Here is a 17,891-nt window from a genome sequence, read left to right as displayed (position 1 = left end):
TTTTTTAATTCGTATTTAAGAATTACGCAGATAATATTATAATTTTCCCTCGCTTAGCCGAAGCCGGGTCACTTTTGACCCGTATTTGCGTCTTAAGCAATTCTGGGTAATACCAGAAAATAATATAGAGCAATGGCGCACTCAGGATTTAATCTTGGGGGAGCCCACTTGGACGGATAAAAATATTTTAATGCAAATTCAATAAAATTCATTAAATGATTATAAGAATTTATTTACAGAATGAAACCCAGGATTCTTTTCTTTTTACAAACCTCTGAATTACTTCAGTCGTTACATTAATCCCTATTTTCCTTCTTTTTTAGGGGGTGCCAGGACCCCTTGGCCCCCCTCTGGCTGCGCCACTGATATACAGCAATTTTATTTCAGCAGTATTTTAATTTTGGGTTCAGCGAATATAACTACTATATTACAACAAAGGTTACGAGCTGAATATCGCATTAAATTAATCAATTAATGATTCAGCCAATGTTTACTATGCCCAAATGACGTACAATCAGTGGAGTGGCACGTGTTGTGATAAATTTAAGCTACAAGATTTTTAACGCGGTAATATTAGAATAACTACTAAATTTAATCGGGCTGTAATTAAAGCTTTTACCCATTTAAACATCCTCCACGGTAATTCGAGAAAATGTTATTTTATTACGATATGCTTGAAAATAAATAGCGAAATATAACCTTAAATTACGCCGGTCATATTGTTTATTTAAAATTGTCACTCATTATCATATTACAAGTCATTCTACGAATTATAACGTATCATTTAAATAGTATTTATAGTCACTGCTGATTATGTACATTTCTTACATTCGCATTGTTATTTACGCGTGCGACGTGATGCCGAAGTTTTCTAATGTTACAGTGCATTGATATTATAGTAACATGTACTTCATGTTCATTAAGCAAAGTTTTGTTATATTGTTTGAAATCATGATTATACTATAATCTCTTTGTAGATGCTCCAATACCGTGAAACAGTATCAGCATTCGCCATGTATGCTATGAAACGTAAAAATGCAGAATTATCCTCGAACTCAAAGAAATTAAAGAAGAAGCATAGCTCTCCAGAAAAGAGAGTAGCTTTGAGAAACGACACGAAAGGTGAAACGCAAAGTAGAACGAGGCAGTCGTCTACGATGAAAATTGCCAGCGAAACGAAAAAGATTCCTATAAATAAAGGTCAAGGTGTGAACCAAAAGAGTAAATTAATATCTAAGAAAGCTAACTCTTCCACCACTGCCAAGAAGAACAAATCAATTCAGAAACCGATACATAAAGCAAAAGATAAGAAAGTAACATTAATTTGCGATTCCAAAGGACTGGAGTCAAAGACCAAATTAAAGAGTTCCATTTTAACATTAAATACAGGTGTCGCAAAAATGAAGCAGATTAAACAAAACCGACGGAAGCCAAATAAAAAGAAAGTATTATTAAAAATGGCGGATGAACAGTCTGCGTGCGCTAATTCCGAAACGGTGGAAGAACATCATGAAAATCCTTTGAACACGAGTCGCTCAATGTTCGAATGGCTAATACATCCCATGAAAGTGGAAGACTTTTTCGAGTAAGCACGGGATGGCTGTATTTTGATAAACTGTATTTGTATATTTTAATGCGCAACGTGTAATCTTTTTCAGGAAAAATTGGGAAAAAACACCAGTGTACATAAAAAGGAACTGTCCCAATTATTACAAATTACTTATGAGTACACCTATGTTGGACAAAATATTAAGAGAATCTCATATTTTGTTCTCAAAAAATATTGATATAACATCATATGAGAATGGTTTAAAAGACACACATAATCCTGCCGGTCGTGCAGTTCCAAGCGTTGTATGGGATTATTATATGAATGGATGTTCCGTTAGAATGTTAAATCCGCAAACTTACATTCCAAAATTACACTCGTTAAATGGTGGGTAGTCATACGAGAAAGCTGGATATCAGTTTTGGGGTAAACTTTTCTAGTGGGAAAGAAAGAAAGTTTTTTTTCACCGTAAATTTGTATTGATCGAAACCACGCATCAAACAACATGCAGAAATATCAATTTTGTGTTTCGGAATGAGGTTGAAAAGTTATTGAGTAAAAAAGACTGAGATTTTTACGTATTTTCGAACCCTTAATAGTAACTTCAACTATCATACGTATATACTGTATCATCTTTAATGTGATTTGAGCTCATGTCAGAGATATTTTGAAATTTTTAATTAACGCAAGATGGCCGCAGGAATATCTGACACAGACATAACCTCATCTCTCTTTCTAACAAGGGAACACCGCGAACTCGGAGTCACCGATTGGAACGCAACTTTGTGGGTTTTTAGAGTGACTCAAAACAAGAACAACGGTGTGTTTCATTTGGGCCCTATCGCTCTTTATGGGGGTGCAAAACTAACCTCAAAGTCAATTGGCACTTCCACTTTTTTGCGTATAACTCTCAAAGTACAACAGACAGAAAAATATGTTTCAAACAAAAGTTTAATGGTACAATAAGCGCTACAAACGTGCGTTAACAAAATTTTGAAAAGAGTTTTTTTCGTCAGTTATATATTTTTTTTTAACTCTTTTCAAAATTTTGTTAACGGAAGTTTGTAGCGCTTATTGCACCATTAAACTTTTGTTTGAAACATTTTTTTCTGTCTGTTGTACTTTGAGAGTTATACGCGAAAGAGAGGAAGTCCCAATTTGACTTTGAGGTTAGTTTTCACCCCTTTAAAGGGCGATGGGGCCCAAATTAAAGACACCGTTATTGCGGTGTTTACACATTGGAAAAGTAACACAGTATTTAAATATATAACATATAAAAAGCCAATTTTCTCCGAAATATAAGAAAAGGTTTTTCTTACGAAACACTTTTATTAATTTTTAAAAACATAAACATTTTCGCCTCATAATTTTTCAATGAAAATACTTTTAAACTCAAAATTGGTATCGTTAAAACTCTATACAACAAGTACTTTCCATAAACATAAGTTTCGACCGCACAAAAAGGTTTCCCAGAGGAACAGTTCACATCACTTTTGATACAAGAACAATAAACAAAATTAATTTCTTCGAAACATGCATTTAATATGCCTTTTATCATTAAAAATTATGAAAACTATTTATTGTTCTTAGCTACCCTGCAAGAATTTTTTGGTTGTTTTGTCGGTGCAAATTCATACCTGACACCTCCTAATAGTCAAGGTTTTGCTCCTCACTATGATGATATCGAAGCCTTTATATTACAAATCGAAGGTAAAAAAAGGTGGAGATTGTACAAACCACAAAATGAGAACGAATACTTGCCAAGGTATTCTTCGAGGAATTTTTCCGACTCTGAAATTGGCGAACCTATATTAGATACAGTTGTAAACGCAGGAGATTTGTTATACTTTCCACGTGGTACAATTCATCAGGGCGAAACTCTCGACGACACGCATAGTCTCCACATTACCCTGAGCGTGTATCAGAAAAATAGTTGGGGTGATTTCATAGAGAAGTTGCTTCCGTGCGCTTTAGAAATTGCCATAGAGAATGATACTGCATTTCGAAAAGGGTTGCCCCTCGATTATCTAAGATACTGTGGTTTTATACATTCTGAGAATCAGAGTGACGCTAAAGAGGAATTCAAGAAGACAGTTAAAGATTTGTGTCACAAATTAGTAGACTACATTGACATAGACAAAGCAGCGGATTTGATGGCCAAAAATCATATCCATGATTTCTTACCACCTGCTCTTTCGGTAAATGAACAAGACTGTTCCGTTGCTCAAGATGGTGAACAGATGACTGCGAATGGAATTGTTGAAAATCGGGTAGAAATAGAACCTGACACGAAAATACGATTATTAAGATCTCATTGCATAAGGTATGACTTAATAATTTTTGTGTTATTTTTAAATGTATTTATAAATTTTTTACATTGATAAATTTAATGAAATTAGATTGTTGCGAATATTGTATTCACTTTCCGCGTTTAATTTTAAAATGACAATACAAATTCAATGAATTGTATTTTGTTAAATGATATTCAACGAGTATCTTCTAAAAATATAGTTTCATGTACCGTTTATAACCTTAAAATTTCAAAATTGTTATGTGAATTATTTATTGGTGAAGGTAAGGTAGCAATTCTAAAGAAATGTTTATTTTTACAAGCTTCCGTTTAACCCAGGGTGGCCAGATCAGGCTTGATCCTTTGCCGGAGATTTGAATTTCGTTGAGGATCATTGACAATTGCAGTCGGGCGGGCGGGGAAGGTGGGGGGGGGGGGGGGAGAGATTATAAAAGTATTATATGAATATTTATTAGAATTTGTTACAGATTTTAATAGTTTTTTTTATTTTTGTATGGCATGCTACACCAATGCAGTGCCAGTGCGTGCCTAAAAATTCGCTAATATTCTCTATTCTGTCGATTTGTATTGTGCCTGCCTGAGGCCGGAGACAACGGTTCAAAACCTGAGACTCCGGCTGAATGCCGAAGACCTGGCAATCCTGGTTAAACCTTTAGAACGTACAGAAATATATTTTACTGAACTTAGCGTGATATATTAATTAAGATTATAAACTATTATATGAAATTGGAAGAAAATTGTTTCATTTTATCATTTTCGTTTAACTTTTCACCCGCAGATTAATAAAAGAGGCTGACACCTATAGAATACATTATTCAAGTGAAAACTCTAAAGAATATCATGAGTATGAACCACAATATTTAGATGTTAGTGAAGAATTTGTACCTGCAATTCGAGAAATGATACTGCGATATCCCGAGTTTATACGTGTAGATGATTTACCAGTCGTTGGCGAGGATAATAAGGTATTCTAAATAAATATATTACATTAACAGTCATTTTATAGTAGCTGTATAATATTAAATATTTTTGTTTAACAGATACAAATAGTTAAAGATCTTTGGGAAAAATGCCTTGTTGTGACCGACGATCCATTATGCACATTGGAGTGATTGTATATTTTTACATAACGTGTAAGCAAAGTCAATGAAAAAATAAATCATGTAACCTGAGGTCTCTTATAGTTTCTCATATTATTTACGTGCATTTAATAGCACATTGCCATATCTATGTAACTATTATATGTTAGCGTCGGGTCGGGAGTGGACGGCCCCACGCTGCCCTGCCTTCAAGGATATTATGGCGGGAAGTTAGCTTGTGTGCGGTCCTGATAGAGCAGAGGTGCACAAAGAGCCACTCGGACAGCTTGGACTTCTTGGCGATTCTGACCCGCGGCGCTCAGAATCGCGAGAAGTTAGTGATCCTCTAGGGCAGGGTTGACTAACTGGTGGCTCACGGGCCACCGGGGGCACCTCCGTCTTGCTGCCACGCTGAACGGCCCCCTCCATACCTATCAGACTCTGACGATCGCAGTCGAAACGAGAAGGAAAGACGCAGGAATCCACTGCGATCGTCAGAGTGTGGTAGGTATGGAGTGGGGCCGTTCAGCGTAGCAGCGAGGCGGAGGAGCCCCCGGTGGCTCGCGAGTCACCAGTTAGTCAACCCTGCTCTAGGGCAGGCCTGCCCTTTACGGTGCAAATACCTCCTGAAGTTCTGGAACCCGGGCAACAGCCGAGCGCGGGACTGTTACGTTGCTAACCACAGCATGGACTGTGGGAGAACTGCATGAGTTTGCGGCCGTCCATGCAGGCTCGTACATGGACGCACACTCATGCAGTTCTCTCACAGTTCTCGCAACGGGTAGCATTGGAACAGTTACGCACCCGGCTGTTGCCCGGGTCCCAGAACTTCAGGAGGTATTTGCACCGTAAAGGGCAGGCCTGCTCTAGGGAGTGATCGGTATAACCGCAGCCATCTTGGAGCAAAATCGGAAATAAACATATCTATCTCTTTCTATCAGTATTTCTCTCTCTCTTTCTGTCAGTATTTCTGTCTCTTTCTTTTTTACAGTTTCTTTCTCTGTCTACTTCCGCTTTTGCTCCAAATCGCGGCAACCAATCAGCGACGATACACGTTGTTCCGATCACTCCCTAGAAGATCACTACGAGAAGTAAACTGTCCTGGCGACGAATTATGGTGCTTATGGCTGGTGATCACGTTGGGTCTCCAAGTTATCGAGTGTTGAAGGATTGATAATAATAGAAGATGTGGAAACACATACCTATTTACCTCGGTGTACCATTTTCAAGATCAGGCACATTTCAAGCAGCAATAACAGATAATGAAGTAGTTATTCTGTTATTCTTCTAGATTTTGTTCTGTATCCCTGGAAGGTGCTCCCTTGGTACAACTCGTACCCAAATTAACCAACGCAAATACCTTCACCGTGTATTCATTCTTATAATATGTGAATCTACGAATTCCTTTCACCAATGAGGAATTCGAGTAGAGGAGTTTCAATGAAAATACTTCTTGCTTTTTAACAATTTCATTTATTTCCACCATCGTCGATTTCATGTGCACCAACCCAATATTAAACGTCTAAACCAGACCAAAGTTACTTAAGATAACTATGATTCGATTTAGACACCTTAATCTAGATCGCAGGCTTTGGCATGATTTCGTTTTGCAAGTCGCAATGCTTGGGAAACGATACCAAGTATCCGGGCACACCAACGAGGAGGTACCTACGAAAGTGCCCGCCCGAAGAAAACACCAGTCCCATCCACCCTCCATTTCAATCATTTCATCGCGTCTCTCATTGCAAGCAATGGGAGAAACGAAAGCAGAAAAGGTTTGTGTCTTTGTCGCCCTAAAAACTTTCGAACGGTAAACTCCGGGATCACGAAATGTATCCCAGCTCATTATGCGTAGCTAATCCAGATGAATGTGACTATTTTTACAAAAAAAAATAAAAACAATTTGTGTATGAAATTAGAATATAAACTTGAGGCGAAGCCGAGAAGTAAACCTAGTAACTCGTAAGCCTTATTATCATTTCCGTGTTACGCTCGACGTTATCAATTAAGTCTGAAATAAAAGTGCAGCACAATAGTGCTAATAAGCGGTAGGAATTAAAATCATAATTGTAGTAGGCATTTAAATCCGCATAGAGAAACTCTTTCATATTTCATTTGGAACATTCCCTGCAATAATAAATTAAAAAAAAAATAATTGAATCTTTCAAAAAATCCCATAAAACTGTAAAGCTCAAAATTCGTGAGCTTGTAGCGCTCCAAATTCTACACAACGATTCCCTATAACATTTTTTCGTACGACGTTGGACAATGGAGATTTGAGTGTTTGAAGATTATTAGCGGCCCGCGCCTGTACGTAGGCAATCCAGTAACCCTACAGGTCCTTCGAAAACTTCAAAAGGCTGTAATTTTGTTATAAAGCGTCGTACGGGGAAATATTACCAGGGAAAGTTGTGTAGAATTTGGTACTCTATAAGCTCACGAAGTTTGAACGCACTTTAACCACTTATGGGCTTCTATGGGGTCGTTTACATAAACTCGAGTTAATGCGTTGAAATTCCGCGAGATTGTATATGGGATGATCTACTGAACAAATTTTCATGAAATTTCCCCGCAGGACTTCTTATAAGACAGTTACAGACTGTTGATCTTTTCTTGATTACAAAAATTAGTTAACACTTGCATTAAAAATTACATTTTCTGTATATTTCAGTAAAAGAGAGAACGTTGTTACAAACAAATCCATTCAAAAGAGAAAATATTCTTGTTGCTTACGTATTACAGGTATAAAGTTGCTTATAGCCTTGGCTTTTCTTAACACATTGTATATATCAAAAAGTTAAAGTCCACAAACGCACCGATTTATCGCACGATGAATTATACAATTTGCAGAGACACGAGACAATCTGGCGTCAAAGAGTATCGAAAAATAGGCCAACGCATTGTAAGCAGAAAGAGTATGTCGCTATGGTACTACGTACACAGGGTGTCCCAATCTGTATCTGCGCGAGCCCTCTGCGCGTGCGCGCGAGCGGTCACTGCTCGCCGCTCAGCTGTTTCGGCTTTAAACAGGGCGCCCCGGAACTTGGACCGCTGATATTCAACCGTTAATATCTCGAGAACGAAGCCTCGGATCCCAAAACGGTAAAGGACTTTTCGTTGTCTTTATGTATCAGGATATCGCATGTTCCATGAAGTCCCGCAATTTTGGGACATCCTGCATACAGCACGTATGTATACAGGTTAGTCCGCGTAAATGATCCAAGTCATATGTCCTTTTCGGTTGAATTAGAAAAAAATGTTGGAGGGGAAAGTTGAACGGTTTAAAGGGGACTACCTTCCTACGCAACATTTCTTTCACAAGTGCAACGATGCATATGCAATGCGCAATTGTATAATATTGTTTTATATCGTCATACTACCGTCTCTTCCCTGCTGGAACAGCCAGTTAGAACCGCGTTGAATTTTGAACTGGATCTATCTGGTTCCATGCGGTACTACCTGGATTTTCAAGCAGTGATTTGTGCCAGTTCAAAAACGAATCCGGTTCAATGCGGATATCCAGATCGATGGATGAAACAGGATTTGCATGTGCGAAATTTATAAATTTCTATCAGGAATTGCCATTTGCATAAACCCGGAAGTTTCGTATCTGAAATTGCGGATCAAAAATCTTACGGATTCAATCTGGAAATGCCACAAGCTCTTTCGAGTCCGTGGCGATCCGGATTGGCAGAGCAAATAATTCACGGGATGCGTACCGTCAAGATTTTTACACGCATATCCGGTTTGAAACCGATAGAAAAAATTTCATCGGGTTCAATCTGGAATTTACGGGAAGAAAACCGCATCAATCCGGATTTAAAATTTTTTAATGCGGTTCTAACTGGCAGCTCCAGCAGGGTTACGATGTATGATGATTAGTTTAGTATAGCAACCTCATACCCTTGAGAACTGTCCTTCGCAGAGTATCAAACGTAGTTGTATATTATTATACGATAAATCGTTACATTTGTGTGCCCTTTCGCATTGAATTTTATTCTCCGACACTCTGTTCTTTGTTTGCTCTTGCTTGACTCCTTTTCGCTTGAGCAATGTGATCCCTTTGCCTTCCAAGTACGTATTCGGCATATACGAGGTATCCGTCGTTGTCAAGATCGTCCTCCTTCAACGTTTTGTCTATTAATTCTTGAGAACAACAAATAGTAGGCATTAGTCCTTCATATGTATAAACAATCATATATCCTTATTGAAGAAATATTATATATATATTTATTAATCTTTTGCGATAGAAAGTTCAAATGTTCATGGCTAACACATTCTTATTTGTATCGGCATCAGTGCAACTTGAAATTTTTAACTAATGATTTATTGATAGGATATATTAACATAGGAAAAATTCTATTCTGTAAAAATGTAGTAACAGCGTATTAGAATAGGGTTTATGAATTAATATGCCCTGTCAACTATTGCGATATAATTATATAGAATTTATTTTATGAACAAGTATCATGTTATAGGAGAAGGTAGTAAATTGGAAGACAATCGTCGTCTGTAATTACAACACATTCTTCTAAACTAATGTGTCTCTAGTACGACAAGTGTATTGTTTGTTAAGCATAGCCTCGAAGGTGATGAAAACATTTTGTAACACATTCTATGCGCGATAGAGGTGCATATCGTCCGTCTAACGAAGTTGGAAGGCGTCTCAAACTAACGCTATCATATTGTGAATAAAAAAGTATAACACCTTGAAATCTCTACACCTCCACCCACAAAAAACTATTTGCACTACGGAACGTCTATCTCTAAAAGTTGTTTGTACCTTCAACTGCCTATGGAATGTTCCCGCGTATCCAGATAAAACAGACATGTTTTAATAATATTCGAGGGATATTTATTATAATAATTATTCCTCGAATATTATAGCATTCGAATACTAGATTCGAATTGAGGATGTATTCGGATATCCGAATATTGAGATTTTTATCTTTTGATATAATTCTACATTTAAAACTGAGTAATTTGTGTATAAACCACTTTTGGATTAAATAAATAATTTGGGGGTAATTAGGGGAAGGTTATTTCGACTACTGGTGTTCGTAGGGAGTTTCCACCCCTTCAAACTGTTTACTAACAAAAACAGGAAATACGGTTCTAATATTTTTTAACGCTCTTTAAATTTATAGCAGCCGGAATAAGAAAATTCATTTTCAAAGTATTTCCTTATAATACACAATTACTAGAATGTAATATTTGAATATTTGAAGATACAGATCATATTCGATGAATCGAGTATTCAAATACCCGAGTACATACCTAATTCAAATATAATATTCGAATTTTATTCAAGGGATGTTTGAATACTCGGACTGCTAGAATATTCGAGTAGAGAAACATTCGACAAATAGTCCCAACCGTATTCGTGACATGCTGGCAATGCTGTAATATAATTCTCCTTATGAAGTTGTTCATAATGGAAGATAAAGAATAAACACAGTTCAAACATACTGTGACATCTCTTTTAAAACTGAAACGTATTTCCAATTCCGGTTGGTCCCTTTATATTAACACTTTGTGTGGCGTCGGCGTGTTTTCACGCCAGGGGAATTGTGCACAGGGTCTGTACAAAATTCGACTTTTGAAAAAACCGGTTTTCGACTTCCACTATTCCCAAAATCCGGTTAGACCGGTTTTCGACTTCCACTATTCCCAAAAAACCGGTTAGACCGGTTCTCGACTTCCACTATTCCCAAAAAACCGGTTAGACCGGTTCTCGAATTTTCACAAAAAACCGGTTAGACCAGTTTTCGACTTCCACTATTCCCAAAAAACCGGTTAGACCGGTTTTCGAATTTTCACAAAAAACCGGTTAGACCAGTTTTCGAATTTTCACAAAAAACCGGTTAGACCGGTTTTCGAATTTTAACAAAAAATATAATTAAAATAGAAAATAAATATCCGTACTTATTTTAAAAATTTCAGTTTCCTTAATATTTATAGAATTACAAAAACATAACAATAAAATCGACTCAAAATAAAATCAAATGAAAAAAAACTAAAATAACTAAAACCCGTACAAAATATAAATTATAAATCTTTATTCCATGTAGTATTTTTCTTCAGAAATTAGGACTTCATGAAGATTAGTTTTCCAGTAAACTGTTATCTTCTACAATATGCTCGTGTCCGAGGCGACTTGAAGTCAAAATGTTAACATTTTTAATTAAATAATTAATTCATTTCTTGATATTAATTCTAGTATAAAAGAACCGGTTTTTCAAATTTAAAAACCCGGTTTTCGAATTTTACAAATTTATAAAAAAAAAACGATTTTTAAAATCGACAAACTATGCACAGCTTCCACGTGTTTCCACGTCAATATTTTCTGGAAAGCGTTGATGAAAGTATTGTTCGGAGTTTCCGGAATGTTTACTTTGAAAATAAACCAGGCAATGAGTTCACTTTCTACGCTTTGTACAAAACCTTGCGCCACACAAAGTGTTAAATATTTCTCTTATATCTTTATCAGAAAACAATTTTGCATCTTAGTTGATCAACGTTTCTCTTTCCATTTCAATTCAGAGAATATGCTGGTCTAGTTTGTTCGTTTAATGCTGGAACACTCTCTACACGTTATTAATAAAAATGACTAAAAAGTAAATCATTGTTATAAACTAGCTATGGAGAAACTACAATGCAAATTTTATTATTCACCATAAATACATACAGTGCTTTCACTATAAATAATGAATTTACGTACCAACAATCCAAGGAAGGTCATCTTCATAGGTCACGTGTTTCGTTTTTTCAGCTATACTCATGGGTTCCGGGTCGTGGTGTTCGTTTTTGTGAAACGTATGCTGGATAGCATTAAGTATTTCTAATCCATCCAATTTGTCATTATTATCGACGTCGTGAACTCTATAATTAGTACAGTAAATTACAGATCTCTGTTAAATAGCATGGTCATATAATATAACATTAGATAACATATTAGTGTTTAGGGTAGCAAATTTAAATACTGTACAACGAAGTTGCTGAAGTTTCACATACATAGAATCAGCGTGAAACGTGAATTATTGCACGGATCCGTAGCACCAAAAATATTACGTAGCATTAAAAACACAGTATTTCATTGACTGTATGAACGTACTTAAAGTAGTGGAATTCTATTTCCTCTTCAGTCATATTAGAAAAGTCTAGTTGCTCTCCTATAGATCCCATGTCTTCTTTCAAATGCCTGAAATTATATGTTTACATTTCTCATTTCTTAGGGCACAAAATCCATGTGTAATATGGGTACTAATTTTTAATTCTATCAAATTTCTTTTAATTCATCTTTAACGTTGTCAATATGAACGTTTTTTTTCTTACTGGTTTTAATAATAAACCAAACTATCCAACACATCGAATATATTCCTAAAAAAAATGTTGTTTGTGAAGTAACAAGTTGCTAGTTAACTAACGTAGCATCTTGCAGTAGTCCAGTGTCTTGCGTTATTTTGATGTTTTTCTGGGGAGAATAATGATGATGGGAACCGGAACCAGTGCTTTGTGGATGATGGGGACCACGAAAACCATTAGAGAATGCTATACATGAACCGATCAGCAGTATGGTTATCATTTGTGCGTCTGAAACAATTCAATAACAATTTATTTGTTAAGTCCTGCTTCATTAAACTATTTCCCTATCTGCAATACTAACATTTCTATAACTAACTCCAAAATACAAAAAGAAAAGAAATCTTAATACTCAAAAGCCACATCAACACTTGTAATTAAAAAAAAAACACAAAAACTGTTAGGTTGATTTGCTTTTATTTTTTTTTACATCTTAATACAAGTGTTGATAATGCTTTTGAGTATTAAGATTTCTTCTTTTTTGTATTTTGGAGTTAATTATAGAAATGTTAGTATTAAGATGTAAAAAAATAAAAGCAAATCAACCCATCAGTTTTTGCGTTTGTTTGATATTAATATGAAAAAACTGGATAATTTAAAAACTTGTATTTTAAAAAAAAAACACAAAAACTGTTAGGATGATTTACTTTTATTTTTTTTACATCTTAATACAAGTGTTGATGATGCTTTTGAGTATTAAGATTTCTTTTTTTTTGTATTTTGGAGTTAATTATAGAAATGTTAGTATTAAGATGTAAAAAAAATAAAAGCAAATCAACCCATCAGTTTTCGCATTTGTTTGATATTAATATGAATAAATAGAGAATTTAAAAAACTTGTATTTTTTAAAAAAAAACACAAAAACTGTTAGGATGATTTGCTTTTATTTTTTTTTTTACATCTTAATACAAGTGTTGATGATGCTTTTGAGTAATAAGATTTCTTTTCTTTGCATTTTGGAGTTAATTATAGAAATATTAGTATTAAGATGTAAAGAAAATAAAAGCAAATCAACCCATCAGTTTTTGCGTTTGTTTGCTATTAATATGAAAAAAAAATGGAGAATTTAAAGAACTTGTATTTAAAAAAAAAACACAAAACTGATAGGTTGATTTGCTTTTATTTATTTTTTACATCTTAATACAAGTGTTGATGATGCTTTTGAGTATTAAGATTTCTTTTCTTTGTATTTTGGAGTTAATTATAGAAATGTTAGTATTAAGATGTAAAAAAAATAAAAGCAAATCAACCCATCAGTTTTCGCATTTGTTTGCTATTAATATGAAAAAAATGGAAAATTTAAAAAACTTGTATTTAAAAAAAAAACACAAAAACTGTTAGGTTGATTTGCTTTTATTTATTTTTACATCTTAATACAAGTGTTGATGATGCTTTTAAGTATTAAGATTTCTTTTCTTTGTATTTTGGAGTTAATTATAGAAATGTTAGTATTAAGATCTAAAAAAAATAAAAGCAAATCAACCCATCAGTTTTCGCATTTGTTTGACATTAATATGAAAAAAATGGAGAATTTAAAAACTTGTATTTTAAAAAAAAAACACAAAAACTGTTAGGTTGATTTGCTTTTATTTTTTTTTACATCTTAATACAAGTGTTGATAATGCTTTTCAGTATTAAGATTTCTTTTCTTTGTATTTTGGAGTTAATTATAGAAATGTTAGTATTAAGATGTAAAAAAAATAAAAGCAAATCAACCCATCAGTTTTCGCATTTGTTTGCTATTAATATGAAAAAAATGGAAAATTTAAAAAACTTGTATTTAAAAAAAAAACACAAAAACTGTTAGGTTGATTTGCTTTTATTTATTTTTACATCTTAATACAAGTGTTGATGATGCTTTTAAGTATTAAGATTTCTTTTCTTTGTATTTTGGAGTTAATTATAGAAATGTTAGTATTAAGATCTAAAAAAAATAAAAGCAAATCAACCCATCAGTTTTCGCATTTGTTTGACATTAATATGAAAAAAATGGAGAATTTAAAAACTTGTATTTTAAAAAAAAAACACAAAAACTGTTAGGTTGATTTGCTTTTATTTTTTTTTACATCTTAATACAAGTGTTGATAATGCTTTTCAGTATTAAGATTTCTTTTCTTTGTATTTTGGAGTTAATTATAGAAATGTTAGTATTAAGATGTAAAAAAAATAAAAGCAAATCAACCCATCAGTTTTCGCATTTGTTTGCTATTAATATGAAACAAAAATAGAAAATTTAAAAAACTTGTATTTTAAAAAAAATAACACAAAAACTGATAGGTTGATTTGCTTTTATTTTTTTTTACATTAAGTAATATGAAAAACCTGGAGAATTAAAAAAACATTCGAATGTCGATAGCAAGTGCATTCTGAATCCTTTTTACACGAACAAATAAGAGATGCGAATTTAAAAGGACGCAATGACTGGCGAATGGCACTGCACGATATTTCTTACAGTGCCTAATAACAATAGGACCTGCTGGGACACGTTCATCGCCTATGTTGCCGTAGTATTGCCTATTACCACTTCTAGGGGTTGAACAGCCCTTAGCTAGCGACAGATGGACGGTAGGGGGGGTCCCAGTAATTATTATGCGATTACCCACAAGCCCATTGATTTAGATTGGACCCCGGGGGGCGCAGTGTACGGCACTGGGGCCCGTCTTCGAATTTGCTACACATCACTTGTCAGCAACTTGAATAGTTTTTCAAGGAGCTATGGAAGCGATCAATATCTTTCTTCCAAAAGTGTTTGGAAAATATACACCACCTCCATGTAACAAACTGTAATTAAAATGTCACATCGGCCAAAAGCTGAACTTAGAAATAAACATGGAATAATTATCAGGCTGAGAGAAGGCTGGGATAGTTTAAAAAAAATTAAATTGCACAGTGTTTCTAACGTGAAATATTTAAACGATTTTTATATCTTAAGACGAAGTGATCATTTCTATGGAATTTTAGGGTCACTGTTCAAACTTGACGAATGAAAAAGAGCAAGTAGATGCGACTTCTCCCGCGCATGTTTGCTCTGAAGCTTAACAGACGAGACTGTACATACAGAACAAACGAAGGTAGGTGTTAAAAAGCACGCGAGACAGACAGGAATCCGGGGTACTTACGAATCAATTTTATATAGGCTTACGGTTGTTGAGTGAGAATGCATATGTTGAGGGTGCCTCAAGGGGCTTTCGATGCAAGTGGACCCCCCGGGTACGCACCCCAGTTGGAACAGAACACCCTCAACTCCCCTTCCTCGCTTTGGTGTCGAAATCTATAAATAATTTATATCATTTGGTCCATTCACCGAGAGAGCCCATATGTACCTGTGTCGCCTTACAGGGGATCTGTGACGCTTCGGATTTTTCGCGCAGTACCTTACTAAGGACCTTGGATCAGAATCTGTCACATGTATGCTTGCCCGACAGATCAGAGGTGCACGCTATATCCACTGCTGTTCGTAAGTATTAGGACACTTGCTGTATTTGCAGAAAACGTGATATTTGCTACAGATTGAATCCCTCTCACTGCTTTTAAATTAAAATGCTAAATAAAATATTTGTTACAGTTCTTCAATAAATTTCCAACTTCCTTAGAATTGATTCTTATGAACCGCAGTGTATTGTGTTTATTGGTGGATTTCTTTTTAGCGTAAATTAATGCGAACTATTATTTAATTGTTACTGTACATGCTTTTTCTGAGGGTGAGAATTTTTAACTGTTGATAAACTTTCTCTGGTATTTTGGATGGCTCGACATTGTTTAATATGATAGCTTGATAATTTTATTTTTAACAGGTTTGTAACACAAGTGGTTGTAAGCATGAATGCTTTGAGTAAGAACATTCGAAAATTTATCAGTTCAAGAATATTTCAATTCTTTCGAAATATTTATCCCTGGGGAACGAAAAGTATATTAAGTAATGATCTCTAATAGAAGAATATGTAATATTGTAACAAATATTTTCGCAAAATAAGAAATAATTATCGATTTAATAATAAATTTTCGACGATTTCATAGTCGAAAAACTAGAAGTAAATATTTGTGTCATATTTCCCTGCTTGATATCACTTTTATGTACACTTTCCTTTAGGTACACTATTATTTGGTCTGTGTGTAATGTAAGTTCGTTCGCTTTACTGAACCAAAATTTGTATTAAAAATAAAAATACATTACGATTTTTTAATCAAACTATTTTCCTTGGGCATCTATGAGAGGGTGTAGTAAAAAAATTTGTTGAACGAACATTTGCACCAACCTAATATATTCTTCTCTAATTTTTACTTTATTATGATTCCCATTACCGAAAATCAAGTTATACAGAAACCAACCAACCCTCAAAATGACAAAAATCAGACCCAGTACCTAGGGACCCCATAATTCTTTGATCTTTATTTTGCAAAAAATGACCAACCCATTATTTATTAAAACTACCAAACCATAATTCCATTTTAGGCTTAAAAAACAACAAATTAAAAATAATATTAATTATGCTACTCACTATGAAATAACCGATTAAAAAATATTGTAAAACTACTGAATTTCAGATCATTGTTGGTAGCTTTCTGCATAACTTGGCCCAGTTGATCCTGACCGTGCGAAACCCATGAAAATCCTGTACATCTTCCATATTTCGTTTGCATAGTTTCAGACTCCGATCCACTTGAATTGAAACCTTTCCTCGGCCATTAAATCCATCTGTATAAAAAGCATATCGCATTACGAAATCAGACACCGGTTTTACAAATGCACTTCTAAATAACCCCCGCTCGATGTCTTGCGAGATCGAGCCGCTGACGTGAGACTATCGGAGCGCGATCTTCAGCGCAATATCGAGGAGGGTAACCACCCTTGTGTCCGCTTCAGCTTGGGTTAGGTCGGCCTATCCTAACCTAGCGGCGAGATAAACTCGGGGTTCGCCGTTCGGATCGAATCGAGCGAATCACGGTGCAGGGATGAATTATTGAATGCAATGTGCCTTTACCTGGACTTTACGCGGTCGATCCGTCGATTATTGATTCAGAAATGTAACGCAGGCTGCGGTTTGATCGCTGTTCGTTGATCTTCCCCGCAGTGTTTTCAGGCGGACTTCTTCTCAAGGGGAAAGCGCGTGACATTTATCGACGTTCTTCACGGAGCTTGCGTATTCGAAGAGTTGCTCAGAACCGCTCCACCCTCCCGCGGGTCTCTTTGTTTTTGAATGTTACAAATAAATGAAGAATCTCGCAAAATCAGATTTATACGCTACAAGAATCCCCTTTGCGCGAAAATGATTATACCGTGTTCTTTTTTTAAAAGCAAAACTAGTATACGTGCGTTGGGTATTACACTTAGATTGCGAGTATTTGGAAGAATGTATTTTCGTAGGAAAATAATGTGGGAAAAATATGCGTGCACGTAAATGATAGAAATTTATGCTTTACTCACTTTTTTTTGCAAATACCACGATACGTTAATTTATGCAGAATAAGCTGCTGGATGGATTGCTCTCAAATTTTATATGTACATATATGTCGCAGGGCGATTATTGAGTCGGTGATTATGAAAGCGGTGTGAATAAAAAGTTTTAAAAAATTGAATTTATCACTTTTT

The 17,891-nt window shown here is 35.0% G+C and overlaps 2 protein-coding genes across 5 annotated transcripts; one reads left to right on the top strand and one right to left on the bottom strand.

Moving 5' to 3' along the window:
* The first annotated feature begins 385 nt into the window (after positions 1-385).
* No66 (Bifunctional lysine-specific demethylase and histidyl-hydroxylase NO66) lies at positions 386-5,032 on the top strand. The gene is made up of 6 exons (XM_076822855.1): positions 386-639; positions 978-1,585; positions 1,659-1,936; positions 3,140-3,872; positions 4,639-4,825; positions 4,901-5,032. Exons 2-6 carry the CDS (start codon positions 978-980, stop codon positions 4,970-4,972), a joined length of 1,878 nt encoding a protein of 625 aa, XP_076678970.1. The 5' UTR covers positions 386-639; the 3' UTR covers positions 4,973-5,032.
* A 2,549-nt stretch (positions 5,033-7,581) lies between these two features.
* LOC143374617 (multiple coagulation factor deficiency protein 2 homolog) lies at positions 7,582-17,409 on the bottom strand. 4 transcript variants are annotated; one of them, XM_076822859.1, is made up of 7 exons: positions 15,639-16,972; positions 15,444-15,572; positions 14,775-15,082; positions 12,367-12,532; positions 12,054-12,140; positions 11,661-11,821; positions 7,582-9,085 (listed from the first exon to the last, which is right to left on the bottom strand). In XM_076822859.1, the coding sequence occupies exons 4-7, from the start codon at positions 12,522-12,524 to the stop codon at positions 8,934-8,936; spliced, it is 558 nt and encodes a 185-aa protein (XP_076678974.1). In that variant the 5' UTR covers positions 12,525-12,532; positions 14,775-15,082; positions 15,444-15,572; positions 15,639-16,972; the 3' UTR covers positions 7,582-8,933. The 4 variants fall into 4 exon arrangements, with proteins under 4 accessions (XP_076678974.1, XP_076678972.1, XP_076678973.1 ...); XM_076822857.1 differs by lacking the exon at positions 14,775-15,082 and having other exon boundaries at positions 15,421-15,572; XM_076822858.1 differs by lacking the exon at positions 14,775-15,082.
* Between the last annotated feature and the right edge of the window lie 482 nt (positions 17,410-17,891).

The sequence above is a fragment of the Andrena cerasifolii genome, chromosome 11 (assembly GCF_050908995.1).
Source record: "Andrena cerasifolii isolate SP2316 chromosome 11, iyAndCera1_principal, whole genome shotgun sequence".
Classification (NCBI taxonomy): Eukaryota; Metazoa; Arthropoda; class Insecta; order Hymenoptera; family Andrenidae; genus Andrena; species Andrena cerasifolii.
This window is presented reverse-complemented; position numbering and strand designations above follow the sequence as displayed.